A 23044-nucleotide genomic window follows, 5' to 3' on the forward strand; every position below is an offset into this window, starting at 1 on the left:
TTTTAAGCTAATACCGGAATAAGCTCACATTTGAAGTAAAATTTAAGATTGAGTTACGATAACTGATTGATCTACCAGCACTGAAGGTTAGCTTTAGGTTTCATTTACAAAATATGTATATGTAGTGCTGCGAGTAAAGACTATTTTCATTATTGATTCATAATTTAATTTATTTAAATATGTTTGTATTTAATTTAACATTTTGATTTAATTCATCCCCATTTAAGAAGTTGGAACAACTGAACTTGGGGCATTTTTTAAAACAGCTCAACTTCAGTTCTAGTTCTGTCTAGACATAGGCCTTGAGATGGTTAAGTTAAATGGTTTCATGTTGTTAATATCAGAGTACAAATCTGGGTTGTACTTCTCTGTCTGCACATAACTACTGTTTGGAGAGGAATTATTTTCTGATCACTTTTGCCAGCTTTATCGCAATAACAGGACGTATGAGGTCTCTCCTAACTAGGTTTCATTTTTGCCAGCTTTGCATTTATATGTGAATGGTATGAATTTAATTTAGGATTCCTTCTTTGCTTTTTTTCCCCTTTCTCTTAGCCTGTTTGAGGAAACAAGTACAAATGCATTCGTAGTCAAACAAATGCCTGGTCTGGAGGATGCAGGCATAATATTGACACCACATTATATATATTTTACTGTTTATCTTTGAGGGAGAACGAGCTGTCTGCCCTCATGTGTTCTTAGTTTTACTACATTTACCGGGAGGGCAAACTGAAAAGTGAGGAGAAGGAGTGTTAATGTTACAGTATGAGTCAGCTCCATATACGAAGGTGTTCACAGTACATTGACAGCTTCTCTGACAGGTTTCCATATCAAATGCAACCATGGGTGCACTGAAGACCATTTTATTCAGCTGGAGATGTTCAGGGGATTTGAGGAGACGCCAAGGATTTGGCACTTTCTCTACACAAATTGAATAGAGTCCCAATTATTTTATTTGACCTGCTCTTAGGCAAAGCAAATATAATATTTTGACAGATGTCTTCAAAAAAACTTCAAGTTTAAGTGAGGATTAAATGGCATCCTTTTCATGTCTGAATGTGACAGAAACGAATGTGCTGTTTTGAGACTTATTCCAAACTACTCCTGTCAGTACAGTTTTACTTTTTTGGCTGAGATATACCTCTGAATAACAATGAATGACGATGTTTACCCACTGTGACTCTTTACTATTTTTCTTCGAAGGGGAGTATTTGATGGTTTTTGACTCTTTGACACTCAAGACATGGTTGTGTGTGAGCGTTGACACTGTTTGCCTGCATCTCTAATCAAATAGAAACAGCACTTGGAAATGAGAGGCATATGTGTCTGTTTACAATTCATTTCATGGCGTATTTTATCCTGTTAATCATCCCCTGTAGCTTCCACTAGCACTTCATCTAATCTGTTACCTTGTACACTACCTTACAGGCGAAGTTATTAAAACCTGACATGAAAACAAATCTCCAGAGTTCCTCAACACTCATTTTTATACTTCATCATCAGCACCAGTATAACATATATTAGTTCTTCAACCTAAAAATCATCCGAAATTAATGGCAACCAGCCAAAAGGCCAACCAGTCTACGAGCTGACCCGGTGTCAAATGTTTGTTAAAGAATCTGTCAGAAATACAATAGATGGATGTCTCTGTCTGAGACTCGTGACAGCCGGACTCGTCCTCTCACTGTGCGACAGGTTTGAGTCGGTGGAGAGATGCCCTCTGTGCTCACTGGCGTATGAGGCGGAGTGAAGGGGGATCACCTGCCTCATCCTGAGCAGGGAGTAAAGATGTAATCAACAGGAGCACCTGAGCGTGACTCAGTGTCACACTGTAGGTGTGAGAGGACACGAGGCAAATTACTACTGTAGCTACTGCTGTTGATCGACAGATCATTATGATATATTCACATATTAATGAGCTGATATAAAAAAAAAGAGAATGCATTGGGTTGCAGAAATGTGAGCGCACAAACCCACTGCACCACATTGTTGCCTGGCAACTTAACTAATGCAGCTCAGGAAAGAATAACGCTCCCAGACTTTGATTTAATTGGCCCCAGAGAATACAGCATGTAGCACACATTCAATACAACAACCGCTGCCCGTTGTATCTTGACAGCACTGTGCAACGGCGAGTTGTAGTTCAATAATGAACCTTAACCCACTGCTGAGGCTCAAACTCAGCCCGCCTGCTGAAAAGGCTTCTCAAGGGAACTCAGTGTCAACTACTTGGGACTGAAATCAATTTGAGGATTGATAGTGTGTGTGTGTGTGTGTGTGTGTGTGTGTGTGTGTTTTTTTCTTAATAACATGGCATGCAATACTATTATGACCACCGATTTCATCTCTTCTCACCGCCTTTCATAAATACAAAATACATGTCTGATATTGCGTTGAACTAGAACACCTTTGCATCTAGTTCTAGTGAGTCACACATACTGTAGCTGGCACACTTCAAGGCTGTCGGCGCTCATGATAACCCTAATGAGGTTATGGAGGCGTCATCTGGGGAAAGGTGAGAGGTCTGTAATTGAAATGACATTTAAACACACGCCCTATTTATCTCCCACGCGTTACAAGTAACTGTCACAGGTGGTAGCCCTTTATCTGTCCACTTAAATGTGGTTGCCCACCTTTTCTAATGAAATGGAAGCAAGTGTAGAGGAACTAAGGGGATACAGTTGCACATTATTAAATGGAATCACGTGTAATGACATGTTTCCATGTTGCTGCAGCTGGAAATGTCACAGAGATATATACATTAATTCTCTGGCACCTTTAGAAATATATACAGCACGTGTGTATGTGCGTGTGTATTCCTTTGTATTCACATGACTGTTGGCAACTGTTCAGCCATGAAAAATCAATTACAGTGAAATTTAAAAACATTTTCAAATCTTTTCCAGTTGCTTTTTGATTCAAAGCTGAGTTTGAACTTGATGCAAAGGCGTTCTAGTTCAACGCAATATCAGAAATGTATTTTTTATTCATGAAAAGCGGCGAGAAGAGATGAAAACAGTTGGACAGATTTCTACACGCTACGCCACATTCACGGGAGGTTTGTTGGCTTTCAAGAAGGTAAACATCCTCCAGCATTTCCTGAGAGCTTTTAATGATCTGAAATACCTCTATCAAGATGAATATAACGTCCGCTAATGTGTCATTTATGTGCAAATGCTGTGCATGCGTGTGTTGCAGACTAATAACCTCACCTACGCTGAGCAGTGCACCATCTGCTCTGAACACCTATAGTGAAAATACTCTTTCTGGCAAGTGTCTCTCCTCATATGCCCTCATCCTTCCCTTTGTCACACACACAGGTTCAAGTTATTAATTCAAAATGCTCAAATACAAAACCAGAAACATGCACCAGTTGCCCCTCTGTCACTCCTCCTCACATTTTACCGACTTTGACCCCAATCTGTTCTCTTGTCACCATCTTTCACCTCTTTCCTCATCACTTCCACTTTTCCACAACTGTCTATTCTTCTTTTTCTCTCTTCACCCACCCACCTGTCCATCTTACCTCATTTTCATTCTGCTATTCCCTTGATGCTCTTTCTCCACCCCCTTTCTATTCTGTCTCTTGGCCTTTTTTTTTTTTTTCTTTGAATAAGAATTGATCTTTATTTCCTCTTGTCAGAGGCCGATGAATACACATCAGAGAAGGAATTAATGTGTGATTTGTGAATGATCCTCAAGCTTTCATCATTCCTTTGTGGTTTAAAACGCTTTTGAGAGTTCCTCATCTGGAAAGACGATGAGTGTCTGTGTATCTGTGTGTGTGTTTTGTGTGTGTGTGTGTGTGTGTGTGTGTGTGTGTGTGTGTGTGTGTGTGTGTGTGTGTGTGTGTGTGTGTATGTGCGTGTGTGTGTGACAAAAGGAGTGGAGGAGGAGAAAGGAAAGGCAGACACGGACAAAAAGAGCTCACACACACCATTACGTAGTATGCAAATGTCATTTTTTAAAGTCCATTCATTGCTTTGATTTTGATAGGTATTGCATACGTTTGTGTGTGTGTGTGTGTGTGTGTGTGTGTGTGTGTGTGTGTGTGTGTGTGTGTGTGTGTGTGTGTGTGTGTGCGTGCTTGTGGAGGCGGTGGCCATAGACTTGGAGTGATGCTGAGAGTCTACTGTGACTGGATAAGCTGTGTTTGCTGAGGTTTACACTGAGGATACAAGATTGGACACACGTAATATGCTCTGCTACAGTGATGGATGAATCCCTCCCCTTCCATGGGCGTCTGGTAATGTTTTTAAATGGGGCAGCAGACTTGGAAAGATACATCATTGGCGGGGGTTTCGGTGGTCCGGTCCCTGAATTTGTTTTTTATTTAAAACAAATTTCCTGCATTTCTACTGCCTGGTCAGAAAAAAACAGACACCTTCACTTGCCAAGATTAGATAGTTAGAGGATGCTTTGAAAACCAAAAATAGCAGAATATAAATAACCATGTAACACTTTAAAGAGCTGATTCTTTGAATCGGCTCCTTTGCAAACTTCCCATCTCCACAGCTGAATGATGTCTGTTCATCGAGCTCATGTTCGGTGGGCTGGCACGCAAAGTTAGCCGACGTTTCGACAACACAATTTAACGTTTGACTGGAGTCAGTGGGCCAAGCGGGTTCATTCAACATACGCTAGCATATCTTTTCCTATGTTATGTTTTCAGTCCATGATCACAGTGAAGCTAAATGGCATGTTTCTTACCTTTGCAAACAATCAGACTCTTGTGGATTGACAGACTGTGATTGACAGCCAAAGCATTGTGGGGCAAAAGATCAGAGACAATTTTGATCTTCAAAAATGTATGATTAGTTGTTTTTGTTACTTGCTGACAATATTGAAATGGTCATCTCCATGCCTAGGTTACTTTAATATTTTCACGTGATTGCGGGGACTGTATGTTGATATGTTTAAAAAAGACAAAACGTTCGGTTGCAAAACTATGACTTTGCTTTAAATGATGGGGTTGCATTTGCTCCATTGGCTCACTGCACACACACGTACTGTAGGCACTTGAAATAGCTGCAGAAATAAAGAAAATGTTGTTCGCTCTGGCTTTAAACCACATTGCCACCTGAGGACAGTGCGACAATGTCAAACCTTCAAAGTTGGTCTGTGTTTATTACTTTTATTGAGAAAAACTGAATACGTCGAGCTTGGAAAGGCCAGTTTCATCAATCAGTGCTTCTGGAGTCAAGGTAGGAGACTTTCAGATAAGGGTTTCTTTTTAAATTACTCTTTTCTGACTGCAGACTTTTTTTATTGAGTCTGTTCTGTTAAAATTCATCTCTTTGATCTATATTTTTTTTTTGTTACTTTGAATGCCTGCTCTCAACTTTTCTCTCCACTCCAGCGTTGGCATTCTCACATGTTGTGTTGTGCAAAGTACAATTGACTGTTACAAGTTGACAGGATCATATAGCTGTTAACTTAATTATCTCACCATTTCCCGACACAAAGAAAAACAGCCTTGTTTCAAGCTTGATAACAAAGCATTTTTAATGAAGAGATTTTATAATTGATTACATGAGCCAAGAAAGCTAAACAATTTTCAGCCCATCAAGCAGCATGCAATCTTTAATCAGTCAGGGGGAGGAAAGTCTGAATATTTATGCCCAAATACCTACAAAGCTAATGACCTTTCCCATCAGCTTGAGCTTTACTTTGTGTTAAGTGCTAATTAGTGCTAACATGCTAAATAAGATGCAGAACACTGTCATTCCGCTCCGCAAAAAAATTTGCTGGTTCACATTTAACTCTGTGCAGTACAGCCTCACAGAGCCGCAGGCGTGACTAGCACCTGGTCTTGTTGTTTATTCGTGTCATTTTATGCATGGAAATATTCAATGTGTATGTTTATGAAGATATTTGTGTCCCCAACACTTTAACAACAATTTCCATGTTAATGCCTTCTCAAGTTTGTAGCGACACAGCGGCTACTGAAATGAGAAGAGGCTGCGGATATGAGAGAGGCCCATTGTTGTAGTACTTCAGATGCCATATTAATTTGTATTCTGATGTTGACGTTGTCTAATTAAGTCTGGTCTGCATAAAAGAAACGCTGCAGTATGTGCACATGGCGTGGACGCTAACCGCTAATTACAACGCAGTGATTTCGCCTGTGAACACAAAATGATCATTTTCACTGCCCCCTGCTCAAGCTATCAATCAGCTTGTCAAAACAGCAGCCATAATCAGAGTTTGATGACTAGCAGGGAGGGAACCAGGACTGTTATAATGTTTGAATGAACGAAGAGATAGGAGCAGGGTTCTAGACATAGGAATGTAACTGTCTTGTCTCAGCTCACATGTCCTATTACTCTTACTGAGTGAAAGAAGCCTTGAGTGTGAGGCTGAAAGGCTCTAAAGGTAGACGCGTACCTACTGAGCGTTCATGCTGAGTCCTTGTCTCTAAGGTAAAATGATGTAAAAAGGATGAAACCAGCTGGCCCCCATATCCCATCGTCAACACACTTTGTGTGTGTCTTTAGGTCTCACAAACCACTTGTACAGAAACTGCAGTGCCTCAGATGAACTGAAAAAAAGATGTGAATTGCTCTCATCTCAAATGATGCGATGTTCAGCATCGCTCATCTATAGCATCAGGTGTCCGTCCTCGTCTTCCTGCCTCTGCTTCCCTGCCTCTGCCTCTGCCTCTGCCTCCCTGCTTTCCTCTCTGTTTCTCTTCAGCGCTGCCTTCTTACATGTCTCACCCCACTTGCATTTTCAAAGCCTTTTCATTTGCCTTTTGTTGTTCCTGAGGGTTTTCGCATCAGCTAGTTTGAACTGGGAGCCAACATGTAAAGCGGTGAATATGAACGTAACTGTCTGCTCTCTTCAATTTAGAAGGAATGGTGGCACAAAAACTGAGTGCACTCCAGCCATAACAGATGAATGTTGTGCAACACTAGTCAGTCAGCAAATGTTTGACAGAAATGTATTTTGAACCTTGATTCTACTCTGCTTTTCTACCTCGATGATGGAAGTTTTGAGAAAAACACTGACATGACCACAACAGCGACCAATGCTATTCACAAAGAACCTTGAAGTTAAAATATTTTGGCACCACTTTTTTCAACATAAGTGGATTTCAGTATAGGAACTGCAATCTCCTCCCTCCATCTCCAGATTTGAGAAGCTGCATAAGCTGAGACAGACTGCTCCACACGTTTGTTGACAGACAGCTGATGACAGTCAACAAGGGCATTTTTTGGGAGATGATGCAGACGTGCTGCTCTGTGGAACAGGGCTGGAGGACTCTGGGTAAACATCCAACTGGCTTTATGTTTATAGGCTGCAGCTTTCCACCACATCATCATGGAGCGGGTTGTGGCTCAAAGTTTAAAGAATGGAAAAACAGTATCACATAATTAATATAACAATTTTAGCTGACTAGTATCTTACTTCAATGGCCTTGGCTGGATAATAAAACGTGTTCATACAAGTGTATGGTATTTTTGAAGGCTGTAGTTTGTTTTGCTGTTCAACTGAGATGTTTCTGTTATTTAACCTGCATTCAGTGATATAAATGGGGTGGACCAAATATTAGAAACACCTCTCGGTAGAACAGCACCAGAAACGGCAGCTTCCAAAATAATAATGAAGTTAAATGAATTCCTCTCTAAAAGTAATTGAACAAAAACTGTCTACAAAGAAATCGTGGGCAGCATTTCACTTTGGTCGGCAGTTCAAAAACAAACACAATCCAAGCTGAAAAACGTCAGCCTATTGTTTTTGATAGCCATCTATATGCTTGTGCCACTGACCGGAGTTGAATCCAGAGGGGCAGAAACGAGTAAACGACCTTTATCTCGTCCTGCCGGGAGGAGAGCAGTCAGCACTCGGCAGCTCTGGGGGACGGAGCCCAGCAGCGGCTGCAGCAACTCAAATTCAGCCAGCAGTGCTAGGAGTCACACTGGGCTGGTGGAGCGCTGAGTCTAACCTGTGCAACGGAAGCTACAGAAGGTTTGCTGATCCTGCGGGGCAGTCCCCTGTGGTCAGATTCCCTGTGTTTAATTTGAGCTAATTGCTAGAAGAAGAAAAAGAAGAAGAAGAAATGATCCTTTATTAATCCCCTTAAGCTGCCGTGAGGCGCCCGTGGAGCAACTGGGGGTTCAGTGTCTTGCTCAAGGACACTTTGACATGTGAACTATGGAGAGACCAGGGGCCAACTGGGGTAGCTGCAGCACGGTCTCCTCTCAGCAAAGCAGTCTCCCGGCGGTGAGAGATAAACTAACTTTCACAATGGACCATGGATTTCTTAATGACAAGCCCTCTGTGCAGCTCTACTCCTTCATTCTCGTGACTGAGGGCAGACTGGCACTACAGTGTCTCACCATCGCCTCTCGAGGAACGGGTGGTGTAACAAGACATGAGGGGCTGGGTCAAATCGGTTAGCACGCACATTTCAGTAGATATTTCTTCAACACAATACGTAGATGTGTTTTGACTTAAACTGTGCCCTTTTCACATTTAGTTGATAATGTTAGTTCATTTTTGATGAACTAACATTCATGTTTAAAAAGAAAAATCTGTCCATTTCTTACACATTGGACCTTTTAGGCTACAATCAGAATCAGAAAACGGTTTTATTGCCTTTCATGTTACGCATTCAATTGATTTGGCTTGGTGATTAGTGAGTGACAAACAAAGTAAAAGACATCATTTAAAAATAGAAAATATTCAAATTGACCACAAAAAAAAGATAAATAAACAAACAATTGAAGAATACCTCCGCTAAGCGATGATATGAATAGACTAAATAGCAGCAGCCGCCTGCAGCGTAGGGTACAGCTTTATTGTTTAAAGTAGGATGCCGCTGTTAGCCGTGAAAGCAGACTTGCACCCTGCTGCTGCTGCCCATTCAAAATACACACCAACGCCGGCGTGTGTCAGGTACAGAGGTAACCACTCACTGTCTCAAAGTTTAACATTCACATTCCACAAGTCAAAGACAACACACTTCACACACTGGCGGTCACCAGCTATGAATCATCCTGCTGCTTGTATTGCTTCAGCCAGCAGTTATACACAGAGGGATTCTCTGAAACAGCAACTTTCAGTGTTTTTCATTTTCAGCACCGGGGCGCTTTAAACACAATACAAGTCTCTCCCTTTCTGAGCCACTCTTCCCTGATTAATAACACAACAGTGCTCTTACTCTCTTTCTTTGTGTTAGTTCTTGCTATTGGTTCTAGCTTACATCCGTACTTGGGTTTGTTTCGTTTTTAACTGGAGCCAGGAGCGTGCTTTATACCTGAATGCTGCAAGGTCACAGTTCTGTAATCAGGAGGAATGACCAATTAAATATAAAAATGTTTTCATTTATTACGCCATTAAGTAGCTTCAAACCCAAACACAATAATTTTGATATCCAGCTCTTTGAATGTCTTTTTTTCTTCTTCTGAAATTACAAAGAGCTGTTGCTTTCATCTTGAGATCTATTTTATTTTTAATTTTCTGACATCTGCCCACTCTGTTGATTCATGTGTGCAATTTTTCTTGACTGGGCAGCTATGAATATTAGTTCTGCTGAAAGGTTTTTTTTAGAGGTCACATTGTGTTCATAGGAAAAAAACAAGGTGAAAATGCAAATAACAGCTCAGAGCAGTTTCACAATCAAAGGCTACCAATTCAGGCCTATTTTAGTCAAACGGTTGAATGGGCTGCTATTTGTGAGATCTTTTAAACTACGTCTATTTTTTTAACCAATAAAAAACAGATTAGGCTATTTCAGTCCCTGATGAATAGATCCCACCCTCGACGACTCTCGTGGTTTTTCCTCCACAAAACCATTCAAACTGCCAGAGAGAACTCAACGCTTTTTCTCACAGACATATCATTCATTGCTCAACTAAAGTCTCTTTAGCGAAGTGTTAACTTTAGAATTGTACCACCTAAAACCTTCAGTGGTAATGACCCCATTTGTCCAGTGGGAACAGGATGCAACACTGTTCTGCTTGATCTACTTTCAGTGTTGCTCTAATGGATAGGGATAGTATCGGGGAAATCAGACCCCCGAGCAGTGTCAGAAGAACATGGCCCAACAAGACGGGATGGTGGTTATGTGTTATCCTGTAGGGATTTCCAACTCCCCCACATCCTGTTTCTTGATGTCCATTTTGTGCTGCTTGAAAAGCATAAAAACTGTCAATGAAAGAAGGGAAGTAAGAATTAAACCGTATCCTGCGCCTGACCCCTACAACTTTATTTATAGAAGCAACCTAGTGACCTCAGTGTGAAAGACTTAACGTGGAAATCAACAGAGGTCCTTTTAAGAACATTGTGTTACATGCAGTTCACAGAGGCACAACTGTGAGTAGACTCATTACAAAAATGCCTTTATCTTTAATCTAACCGTGTTAATCATAGCCATGAGGTTTCGTCTAAAAGACTGATATCTGAATAGAAAATATTTTTTAATTTGGTAAAATATCCTTCAGGTCACAGAGGATTTTTTAAATCACTCCTGTCAGAGGGTTAGTAGGAGCACATTTGCGTTGACTTTTCATCGGTGAAATCGTCAGCACGTGTGAAATAAAGTCAACCCAAAAGACAGCAGCTTTATGATTTGGGATGCAGCCAGAATGGCATCTGATCTTGAGCCAGAGGCAAGTCTGCTTCGTCCTTCTGCCCCGCTGTGTGCATTCAAATGATCAGCCATTAACACAGCTACACCACCTCAGGGGAAGAAGATGTGCTGGAATACATTGACAGGAAACAGCCCTAATGACGGTTAACATCATACAGGTGGTATTTTATGCATTTCGATTTTTTTTTTGTTCTTCCTCTTATCGCGTTTGGAATTTGCCTTCACATAGGACAGTAAACAGCTGTTATTAAATGGCTTTATGAGATGCAAATGTTCTGTTATTTGATATTAGATTGACTGCCCGAAAAGGCCTCTGGTGTTGCTATTTGAATATTATTTGAGTAGAACCTGCATATGTGAGGTGACTTGTAATAAAGAAGTGTTAAAAAAAAGATACAAACACAGCAAATGAGCTGGATCACATGTTGCTGTGTGTGGATAGATTCATGGGAACCTCTAAATAGCAATTTCTTTGCTATAAATTGCTAATCATTTAATAATTGGATTAATTAATTTCCTAGCAATTCCCTCACAGCCTTCAGCCAGCGACTCATCCAAAACAAGCACTGTGCACCAACTAGTCATCTCTCTCAGGATTAATTATATGGCCATCCACAGGAAATTATTAGCTTTGTCCATAGTCAAGCGTTACGTTTTTGCTCCCTTATGTATGGTTGCCTCTGTCCTTACATGAACCCATCCACAAGACACTGCTGTTATTAAACCTCAGACCGCCCTTCATTGCACTTAATGAAGTTCTGTGTCTTGTGTCCTTTTGACAAGGACAGCCATTATCTGTATTGACATAGAAATACACTGCACAAGTTTTGAGTCACTTAATGTTTTTCTTCTTTCCTTCAATGATATAATAAAGTATCGTCTTATTTAGACACCAAATGTATTATTTAAATTTGAAATCGTCTTGGCCCCCAAAGCTGAAGAATTAAAGCATTAAAACGTACTTTTAGTTAATGTCCCCAAAGTGTTACATGCCTGGGAGAATGAGGCGTTTTAATTCAATTTAACAAATTAAAAAGCATATTGAGTCCTTGTCTCAGACATCCGACTGTACCACATCAAGCTTTTGTGGCAGGCAATCCCAAACTTTAGAAAAACAGTGTACATTGCATCAATTTCACTGCCAAAACTTGCTTTGTTTCTCTCTCCTGAAACAACATGTCCATGTTGCTACTGATGGATCAAGGCCAACCATGTGTGCTTATTGTGATATGGCAAGGCTTAATAAGCACTTCAAAGAGGGATCCCAATTGTTGATGGACAGTCTCCTCCCTCACACAGAAACCAGTATGAATCCTTTTCTACACCTGGAAATAGATGACGAAACAATCATACAGGTTTTGTCTTCTCTTATAATTTTCAAACTGGAAAAACATTGGCATTACTATCTGTTGTACCGAGGTTTAAGATATTTTTAATAGGGGCTCAATTGCTTTGCGAGGTGACGACTCAAATCATCATCTCAACATCCCTCACAGTCCATTGATTAGTTTAGCACATACTTGTTATGCTCGTCGATTCAATAATAACAGTCATTATAGACATTGCAAAGCTTGATTGACATTACAAAAATGAATTTCTACATTTGCTCTAATGAACAAGCATTCCCTTTTTTTCCTGCGAGAAATCCAAATGTGCAGGAAGTTGTCTATTTTATGCTCATGAAAGCAGAAACACAAGTTTGTTTGAATGGAGTAGAAAATAGATTGCGAAAAACAAGATGCAAGATACTGCAATCTACAATGACTATTGTCATATTGTATCTGTGCACCGAGAAACACACTTCAAAAGCATAGCACCCGTAGCTGTCCTTTATTAGATTCACATCAAGTGAATATATAATGGGTGTTTCACATCGGGTTTCTGAAAGGAGTCCGGTGAATATGAGCCAAACTAAACTGAGAGAGTTTTTTTAATCTAGTCACGAAAGCTCTTCAGTTGATAATAAAGAAATATGCACATTGTTAAAAAGCTGTATGGTGAGACATCCCAGCTTTTTTGATCTCCAGCCATTCCTCCCCTTGAGTGGAAATGGTGTTGCAGGAAGCAGAGACACAAAAGAAAGGCTTTCAAGCATGGCTTGTTGTTAAAACAGCGGGGAAGTAGACAGTAAAATGATGACACAGTTTAAGAGCTACAGATTACATGCATGGTTTCATTCTGGGTGTTAATGGATGATGTATTGTTTACCACGAGGAAAATCGTTCCAATAAGGTTGAACAAATACAAAGTGGAGAAAATAATTCGTCCCGACACATGGCAAGTTTTCTGGAGACTTTTTTTCAAAGGAGTTCACGATCTTCTGTAACAAGATAAAGTATCAAACTGTTTCCTCCCTGGATGACTCACCTGCTCTTATCATCTTGCCATATTTCACCTGTAGCCTACAGCCAACTTTGACTGTTTTCTTTTTGGATTTTTGTTATGGTCCTGCTGGAATGCTGAGTTTCCAGGAAAGTAGACATGCTTGAGGAAGCTTTTCTAAACACAGTGGCCGCAGTAAAATCCCAGTCACAGGGGCATCGAGCCTCCTACAGTGTTATGAAGAAAAATATGAATTTACTTGCTTTAGTAAACTGGAATTAAGCTTCTTTGGGCTGCACGTTTACGAACATACTTTACTCAGGTGATATTCAGACACCTTCATGTGTGTGTTTCTTTTATGCTTGTACAGATTGGGAGCGTAAAGTAAATAAAGTACATATTAGGAAGCAGTATCATAGTTTAGCAAACCACAATGTGAAGTAAATGTGCATGTAATAACCCCCCTGGTGAAGGTGGAAATAAGCTGCTTCATTCGTGAAAATCCAACATGAAAGAATTTGGATAAACATAAACGTACGAGTCATTGACAGGAAGAGAAACGATATGACGTGCGTTGAACTTAAAATTCCGATGCTCTGCTTTGTGTACATTTCACCATAATATTGCTCAGTTGGGACAATACTGTGGTGGAGGAAAAATAAAGAAAAGGACCAAACTGTCAGCTTGCTGAGATCTGAGAGGTGTGCACGTTGGCTCCTCTTCTCTGCATAGTCATTTCCGTGTCTCCGCCGCAGCATGATTCCAGCTTTAATTGTTTTTTTAACATATATAAAATATTTCAAAGTTCAAAATAAGTGAAATGATATAATGCTTTTTTAATGCAGAAATATATCTAATCTTAATGGTGACTATGGGAATCAATCCATACTGCAGTAATTGTATTTTAGAGCCTTCTTTGTGTGTGTTTGAACCAGTCCTTACCTTAAGGCGTACCATACTGTGTCTGTGAGTTATGGAGTGTTAAGCTTTAAACAGAATTTTCACACATTGATAACCCTAACCCCACACAGGCTTGGTGGGAAGCCAGAGGCCCTTGGAAACTCCCCATTGCAAAATAATCTATTTTTTTCTAGACCAGTGAGTCAATGCCACTTGCTGATTGCCCCCCAAAATGAACCAAAAGCCTATCATCCACTCCATTTCATCACCAAAATTTTGTTTGCTGTACATATTGAATGTAGCAGAGGACTCTCACACTTGGGTAATCGCGCGGAAAAAGGAATGTGCAATTTAAATAGCATCATGCTTATTAACGGCCTGCCTGTATTTCTTTGCATGTTTCAGATGGAAAGGTGGAGGTGACGAAGGAGAGCCTGAAGCTCTGCACCATGGGGCCAGGAAAGGTGTTTGGAGAGCTTGCTATTCTCTACAACTGCACCAGGACTGCCACTGTCAAGAGTGAGTCTCCACAGACACCTGGAAAAACATCCAAAGTGCTCACATCATTCTGTGTAGAATGTCCACAGGTCCCCCAGGTGACAGATCATGTCACCTGTTCACACACACATACACTCGTCCACTGAAATCTGCTCCCTCGGTGTGGAGGATTAGGGGTATTTCTGCCTGTAAGGTATCAGTCTTGCGCTGACACAAAGAGGAGGATCAAACTGTCACGCACAGATAGCATTGTTCCTCGCTCGCGTGTCATGTGTTGAAGCTTCATCTATGAAGGATGCACAGTGGGAGAGTAGGTGGTCTATCAGACTGATTTCAGCCGTGTAGAGTAAGGAGAGGAGACTGAGAAAGGACAGGACAGATGGTGGACTACGCACATTTAAGACGTAGCGTGTTAGAAGAGTGTGTCAGGATGAATTATGTGTGTTTATGTCAGGCAGGAAATAGGGAATAGCTGGAAATACGTCTTTGGAGAGAATATTAAATGGAAAAAAAGGTGAGATAATGTGTCATGGGTGAAAGCGTTTCTGTGCAGAAAAATGCAGCTCAAATCAAGTGTCTGGGTAAGTGCTGGCGCTTACGGTATCCTAATTCAGTTTAATCTCCATTGAACTGGTAAATAATTCCACACACTGGTGGTTTATTTTTGCGTGTGACCCAGGTATGAATGATTGCATGGATGGCAGGTGGGGTCCCTCGGGGCCGTAGACGAAGCCGAAGAAGCGCCAGTTGGAGTGTTGTGGAAACCAAGGTTAATAGCAGCAAGGTCGCACTCCCCTTACTGACCCCTTTCATGTCCTATGGTCCCCCACCGCTGACCAGCCAACCTGAGGGAAACTCCCGGCTCCCGTTGCTACGGCAACAGGTGCCCACAGGGAGATGAGCCAGCTCTTAAGGGATCAAATATTCCCCTTCCCACCGGCGACACTGCGTCTGCCTTTTTCTTTTTGCAAATTCTTTTGCTTGCCACACGGCCCACCGGCATGAACTTCCTTTCACGATCTTTAGAAGTGTACGTCAGCGCTTTGCTGGTGATGTGGCGGCTGAATAAAACTCTGCGTGGAACAAATGATGTAATTGTCTATATAAGCAGAAGTCTGTTTACAGTCGACCAGGGTCAGTGTGGTAGTGTCTCAGAGGGTGGTTGTCTTTGTTTTAATGTATCTCTTTACACAAGAGGGTACCGAGGAATTCAGTCGTGATATAAGATATTAGGAGTGACGGCTTCTAATTTAAATCATGCAACTACCTAATGAGTGTGCATGGGGGATCAGCTTCTAATCAACCAACTTAATTTGATCTGCATGTGCAACACTGTAGGAGGATATATCCTCACTGTAATCTTAATATACATTGCATGGTTTCTTCAGTCATATACATGGAGAATTACATCTCAGTAGAATTTAGATGATTAACTGCAAAGAAAACTCTGTAATGACATTATTGCTAACTGTGATAATGAAGAGATTATTGGAGGCTGTTGTCTATTAAGACAATTCACAGAAACAATGAAGAGCCATTATTGGGTATAACTAATGTAGAGAAATTGTTTGCAGTTATCATTTGAACATAATGATGACTTTTGTTTCTTTTGTTTCAATTGTGGTGCAGTGTGCAACATTTTGTGGTCAGAAATGTTTAACATTTGATGGGAATTCTCAAGGTAACATGAACACATGGTTTAGTTCCTTCCAGCAACTGTACAATGAGCTTGAACTGTTGTAATCCAGCTGCTTTTAGTCTTAAAGTGTCGTACCAGCATACTTTGGCCCATTAACTTTAAATGAGTGCCAACCATTTTCCATAAAATAGCACAGAGTTTTAGATTTTTCATTGCATCTTTCCTATAATCCTCCAGGCATCATTTGGTTTCTATTCATTTCCGAACATTAAGAAAGTCACTGACTTGAAACTTGCTAGATTTTGGAAATCCATCACAGCGAGTGTCTGTCTGCTGGCTTTCCAAATCAATTTGCTTTTGCAACAATGTTGACATGACTGTGACGATAATACAAGCAGACAAAATATTCACTGTGATTGATTTTCTATCACACACTTTATTTTCAATTCTATGGAAGTTGTCAAATCATACTGGTATGAATAGAAACCAGTGATCGCTTCGAAAGAAGGAATAACACACTTTTGAAAAATGGTTGGCAGTAATCCATAATTTATAGTGAAAAATGACAGATGTAGTCTATTAAATTAGAATAACATACAGACAGAAGGCTTAGTAAAACAAGCAAATAACACACAAAATCAATCCGTTTTTGGTTTTATAATTGTTTCAAAAATCTTTGTATTAGACCGCTTTGCGGAAAAATTTGCAATTGTTAGTCCAGTTACAGGGTTCAAAGTGGATGTATTGCAAGGATAAGACAAAGTTGTAAGCTCTCCAAAGTAATATGAAGATTGATTGAATTTGTATTAATTCGTGCATATCATGCAAATCCCTGCAGGGACTGACAAAGATAGTTGCTTTCCACCAACCCCCCTCCTTTACAGCCTTTAGTGGATTTCCATGTGAGCGCTTGCTTGGACTCTCCCAAGAGAAATGGATCCTGTAAAGTAAGCCTGACTTGAGCATTTTGAGTAGCGCTTTGTCCCCAACAAGCTCCACCAATCAATATGTTTTGTTTAGTTTCAGGATACAGACACTTTAAGTGCAGAGTTGTGGACACATTTGGAGGTTTGGCTCTGCCAGTCTTGGCAATTGAGGTGTGATTTCACATGCAGCCTGAGAGAAAAATGTTTTCCTTGCCATCAAATTCTTATCAGATCATTTTCACACGATAACAATTGGGAGGATGCTGGCTGAAGATTGGAGAGTAAGAAAGGGCTGGGAGTGAGAGACAAAAGAGAGAGCTGGCAAATACAGGACAGCAGTGACAACAAAATGAGGGACTCACCTCAGGGGAAGCAGGACAAAATTATTTTTTTGTGTGCAGAGGTCTTCTGCTAAAAAATATTCTTTTATAGCAACAAAATGTCACTTTCTCATGAAGACTGAGACAGCATAATAGGATGCAATTCAGCATGGTGCGGCATAAAGCTGTGCTGCAGTTGACTGTGGTGAGCATCACTGCGACACATGACAACAGCAAGAAAGCAATATTTTGATTGTGTTGTTGTGGCTCAGGCTTTTCTTTCCAAGAATATATTTGCAAACATCAAAATCATGGTATAACTCTGCAAATAGCAACCATTTTCATGATCGATTACACTGTCAATTATTTTTCTCAATTCTTTAAAATAGAGAAAAACATCTGTAACCATTTTCTACAGCCCACGCGTGACATCTTCAAATCTCTTTAGAACATTTGTTTTACAACTAACTATAGATATTTAGTTTACAAGGATCACATTGGAGAAGTTGTAACTACCTGTCTGGCATTTTTGATGGAAAAAAAATTACTTAATCAAAGAACCAATTACTAACATAGTTGCAGATTACTCTGCTGATTTATTTATTAATTTATTTATTATTTCAGAACTACTATATATGGTCAACCACTAGTGAACTTTACTCTGCAGGCTCTGTAGTTTCATCTAAATCTGCCAACAAGCGTCACCTCTTCGAAACGTACTTGCTCTAAATATTAACCAATTACAAGCAGAATCTGCAGAGGTGATCCTTATTACACACTCTTCACTATAAATATAGACCTTTTACCCCCTAAGAATTAGCTTTTTTTCTCTTGCTTTCAACCACATCTCAAGGTCTGTCTGAAAAAAAAACTTTTTTCAACAGTAAATAATTAATTTTCACATAAAATATAGTCTTTTTTTATTACTCGCAAATAAAATAGAAAACTAAGAAAAAAATTATGGCTCTAACAAATATGATCCCAGATCGTGTCACACATGCAGCGTCTTGTTTATTGTAGCTCCAAACGAGTGTCGGGAATCCTGACATTGTTTTTGGACTCGTCCTCCCTAAGAGAGTGAGGTCACTGCCAGTCACTACTAATTTAATCAGTGAGACTGATTATCAGTGTGCTCCATCTTAATGATCGTGGTGGTAAAGCAGTCTCCGGCGTCTCTGCAGGAACTCAGCAGAGCTATCAGTTGCACATGCACATGAATGCTTAAACATGTGACTAAATTGTACTTTTGGAATAAAAACAACTTTATAATTCACGTTAAGATGTATTCTGAGCATTTAAAGGCGGAACCAGATGAGATGGGGGGCAACGCAGCAGGAAATCCTATTCAGCTCTACCCATCAAATTTACTGTCACAGTACACACACACACACACACACACACACACACTTCACACTCATTTCACACTTCTTTCACACATATTTCTCACTTTGAGTGACAGAGACTGTTGCTCACTCTCTCAGACACACATGCATACAGAGCGAATGTTATATAGTGCAGTCAGGTTTTACAAGTATTTATTTTCATAATGTTCAATGTCCCAATATGGGTTGGCCAGTTTTTTCACTGGCACGCCATCCCTGTCATGCTCACATGCAATCTCGAGAACAGCAAGGCCTCAGCTGTTCAAAGGTGCATGTGGTCTGTTGGTATCGGGGGGAATCGAGCATGGCTAAGAAAATGGTCGTATTAAATGGACTGGAAAGTTAATGAGAGCTGATTGCATGGTAAGATAGTTTTTTGCCCACCAAACAAGTCAAAATGGAGTTTGTTGTCTGTATATTTTAAACAATGTTAAACATTACATTTCATTTAGCTGACGCTTTTATCCAAAGTGACTTACAATAAGTGCATTCAACCATGAGAGGATAACTCAGAAAAACAAGAATCAAGAAAGTACAATTTCTTCAAGAAAGCCAGACTACAGAGTGCTATAAATTAGTTCCATTTAACTGCTACTAAAGTGCTACAACTTTATTTGTGGCTTAGTATTATCGTTGTCATCCTGAAGGTCACTTCATAAATTCTTTATTTATTTATTTATTAGTACAGTCAATTTGAATGATGATTACTTAATTAATTAATTCATTAATTATGTCAGTACATAGTGTTATTCTTTCCTATATGTTGACAATGTATTGCCGTGAAAGATGGTTACGTGTTCTCCAGTGACTCAACTCAATAGAAATTACCATTTATCAAACAGATATAGCCACATATCTGTGTTTTCAGCCACAATAACCAAAAACTACCAGCTATAATAGAGCCCCTCAGTTGTGACCATACCGTAACACCACATGGTGCATTTGAGAATACGTGCAAAGTAGTTACTAAGTATGCAAATAAGTCTAAATAAATAACAGAATGATTGAAACATTTGGTTTCTGCCACTCAAACTTGGCCAAAGCTACTGAAAAAAAAGGAAAAAATAGTCTTAACATTTCTTCTCACCATGTCTTATAACATTTTTTACATTGACTGGTGGTTGATGAAGGGATGCATCACACTTGAAAGGTTGGAAATCACTGATGTACTTTGTCTAATGTATAAACGTATTAGATGCATATCAATGCCAACCAGTTCATGCATATACATTATATAATGCTTATCAAATATGTATCTCCAATTGACCTTTCCTTTCTGTTATGATTCCTATTATTTGACATTTAAAAACTCCTAATTAATATAGTTGGCAGCCATCCAAGGCATGACTGAATCTGTCATTTAGGATTACAGGCTTTATGTTCATAAGGGTCTACATGTTGAGGAGTGGGACTCATGAATATAGAGCCCTAAAAGCTGTTCTGCCAGGAGTTAAATGCTTGTTTACTTGTCGTCTTTATTTTTTCCCACAGCCTGATCTGAAATAACCACCACCTGCTGACAGCACATTAGATGGTGGTGGCTGGCATTGTGTTAAAATGACGTGTAATTGGAAAGTCATCCAGGATCCTTTGTTGGGTGAACACACCAATTGTCTGGTTCAACAGAAATGTGATTTAATCTAAGTTGTTTTTTTCTTTGTTTGAGCGTGTGGCTGATTCACGTAAGTGGCTGGATTCAGCAAGGGATCAAACATGGGACGTTCACCCAGTAAAACAGAGTTTTTGTTCAACGTGAAACCTAAAGTCAATGTTGACCTTTTTACAAACCACATCGTCTGTAAGTTAGTGGTATTACGGGGAACTTTTTTTCCGTGCTGATTTTGTCTGTCCTTGTGAACAAAATCCTGTTGTTTATCCCCTACTGCATTCAATCCTGTGAGCGTCACCTGCCGCATGTTAGAAGCTTTTGTAAGCACCATCAAACCCCTTATAGACAGCACCTGACAGCTAGCACAGGCCCAGTGCTTAGGCATCAGTGTCCACACACACACACGCACGCACGCACTCGTGTTACTAAAAAAAGCCCTTTGTATCATGGTATCACAGAAAGAAAATTAAGCCGCAGCAGCAGCAGCAGCAGCAGCAGCAGCATTGTCCTGGAGACTTTTGAGAATGGCCTTTGTGACAGAATGATAGCTCAGCTGTTTAAAACCCTTCCTTCCGCTGGGGATTGAGCAAACAGTCTTTCTAATCAATCTAAGGGAGGAAAATGTGCATGCCAGTGTGTGTAAATGTGTGCGTGTGTGTGTAGTAGCTTATGTCTGCTCAGTCTCAGGAATCGCCTTGTTCACAGTGAACCTTGTTTTGGCAGAACTAGATAAGTAGCAGGTATGACTCCTTGGAGAACCAGGCACCAAGTTAAACATTATGACTGGTGGAGAATGGTGGCCTTAGCTGGGGACTCTGTTGTGTTTATATAATAAAACATTTTGATTGTGTAGCTGCCAGTGTGCCCTCTTGGTCTCGTACACTTGAACTCTCAAAGTAAAGGAATGCATACTATTTAGAAAACATTGTTTCTGCACTTCACCTTGTTCACATCGCTCGGTAATGAACTGTGAGATCACCTCCAGCCTTTCTTTGACCCAGCAGTATGATTCCTCGACATCAGGACCTGGTCTTGGCCTCCTCTCTCTCTTAGGGACTAATCTCGTGTTGAATCTGGCGCAGAATATCAAGCACCGGCTGTTTGCCTTGCCAGCAGGGAATAACAGCAGCGTTTTATACAATTTGTTTTCAGTGTGATTAAAATCAAGTGAGAGCAGAATATAAAAGCAACCTCCGAAACAAAAGGCATTACTTCTGTGCTTTTTTTTCTGTGCTTCTGTGAAAACCAGAATGAGCACTTTCACTTTGCACTTGAAATATGTCAATACATTCAGCTGAATATTAGAAACAGCTATGTGTCCTCCTCAATGTTACACGTTGTGCATGTCAACAAAGGAAATATGCTGGAGGAAGTGTCGTCTTAAATTCATTCTAATAATAAGCAAACCGTTAGCAGCAACATAACCCACGTTTAACATTCTAGCATACAGCATTATTTTGCTGATAATTATAATTATAATGCAAGCGTAAGCATTAGTTTGCTGAACCGCTTTGCAGCCGTTAACCTCTTTTATTCCTTTTCATGCAGAACATTCTATAAGCTGAGAATGGGCCGTCTGTATTTAATCAGCTGGACATGTTTTCTAGCAGAATGAATATGATATGATATATATCGTATACATTCCGTAAACATCTTTGATTGATTGTTATTACAGTAATTCATAAAGGTGAATATATACAGTATATAATCACTTATCATTATTTACTGCATTTCTGTTTACATTACAATGTATTCTATTTAAGTTATACTATACAAATGTATATTATTTATATATGTTTTTAAATATTTGATCCCTGTTTTTTTTCTACTTGTGACGTTTTCCTTTTATACTTATTTTAAGAGCATTGTTGGAAGAAGCCTGAGATTTAAGATTGAATTTCCAACGGCTGCTCCACAGTAGTTATACATATGACAATAAATAACTTGAAACTGTAGTATCTAGTCCAGTTCCCCTATGTATGAGACTCTTGTGCTGAAGATGGTACACATTGCACTGTTGAGTAAATTGGCAGATGCCCTCAGAGATATACTGTATATTTAAGTATGCTTAGAGTCAAATTTGTATATAATGAATATCTTGGAGGTTCAAAACCACCTGAGCTTTTAAGAGAAAGGACAAATGAAACTCTTTGTTATAAACCAAAGGGGGCTGTGTGTGTGGTCCTGCGCTCCATCAGCAAAGCCGGATTGTGAAGAGTTGGTGATAAGAGCTCTTAGGATCAGGAAAGCTATGAGTGTACTCTGAACAAGAAGCACAGAGGAACCATCTATTCTGCTGCTGGGTCTTTGGAGGCTACTCAACACAATTTGAGGCACAACCAAGTGCAGGGAAATGAGAGATGGACGTACATGCAAATGCTTCAAAAGATAAAACATTCAAATGTAAAAATGAGAGAAATATCAAACAGTATGCTTTACATGTCGGAATTCAGACAAGCAATTAGACAAACAGAGAAAACACATCTAAAATGGCACAAAGCAATAGAAAATACTAATGACTCTTAGTGTGTCTTTAATTTTGTTCAGATAATTTGTCGCAAAAGTTGAGACGCAATCATTTTGTTTCCGTCACCCCGTGCAGATGTATGCGGAGCCACATGCCGTGTGGTAAAGGGTTTCATTTAAGAAGCAAAGAAAAGGCAGGAGCGGACACAAAGAGAAGAAGACGATAGAATTCCAGTGGGACGGAGCGGGAGAGAAATCTTCTCTGTTTCCATGGCTGCCATGGTAACACTGTTGCCAGAGCTCAGCAAGAAATGTAGTGCGAAAATGGTGATTGTGGCAGGGAAGCCCAACAGGAAACAGGACAATGTAGCTTCTTTTAGTAGGA

General features: G+C 40.0%; 1 protein-coding gene across 2 annotated transcripts in view; it reads left to right on the forward strand.

Moving 5' to 3' along the window:
* LOC306747145 (cGMP-dependent protein kinase 1) overlaps positions 1–23044 on the forward strand; it is a gene marked incomplete at both ends in the record, with an annotated part of 79760 nt that overhangs the window by 16088 nt on the left and 40628 nt on the right. For both annotated transcript variants that reach the window (XM_079230162.1, XM_079230161.1), the window contains one exon: positions 14225–14338. In XM_079230162.1, coding sequence (XP_079086288.1) covers positions 14225–14338 — 114 coding nt within the window. The remainder of the gene's footprint in view (positions 1–14224; positions 14339–23044) is intronic.

Source organism: Taurulus bubalis (assembly GCF_910589615.1).
Source record: "Taurulus bubalis genome assembly, chromosome: 14".
NCBI classification, from domain to species: Eukaryota; Metazoa; Chordata; class Actinopteri; order Perciformes; family Cottidae; genus Taurulus; species Taurulus bubalis.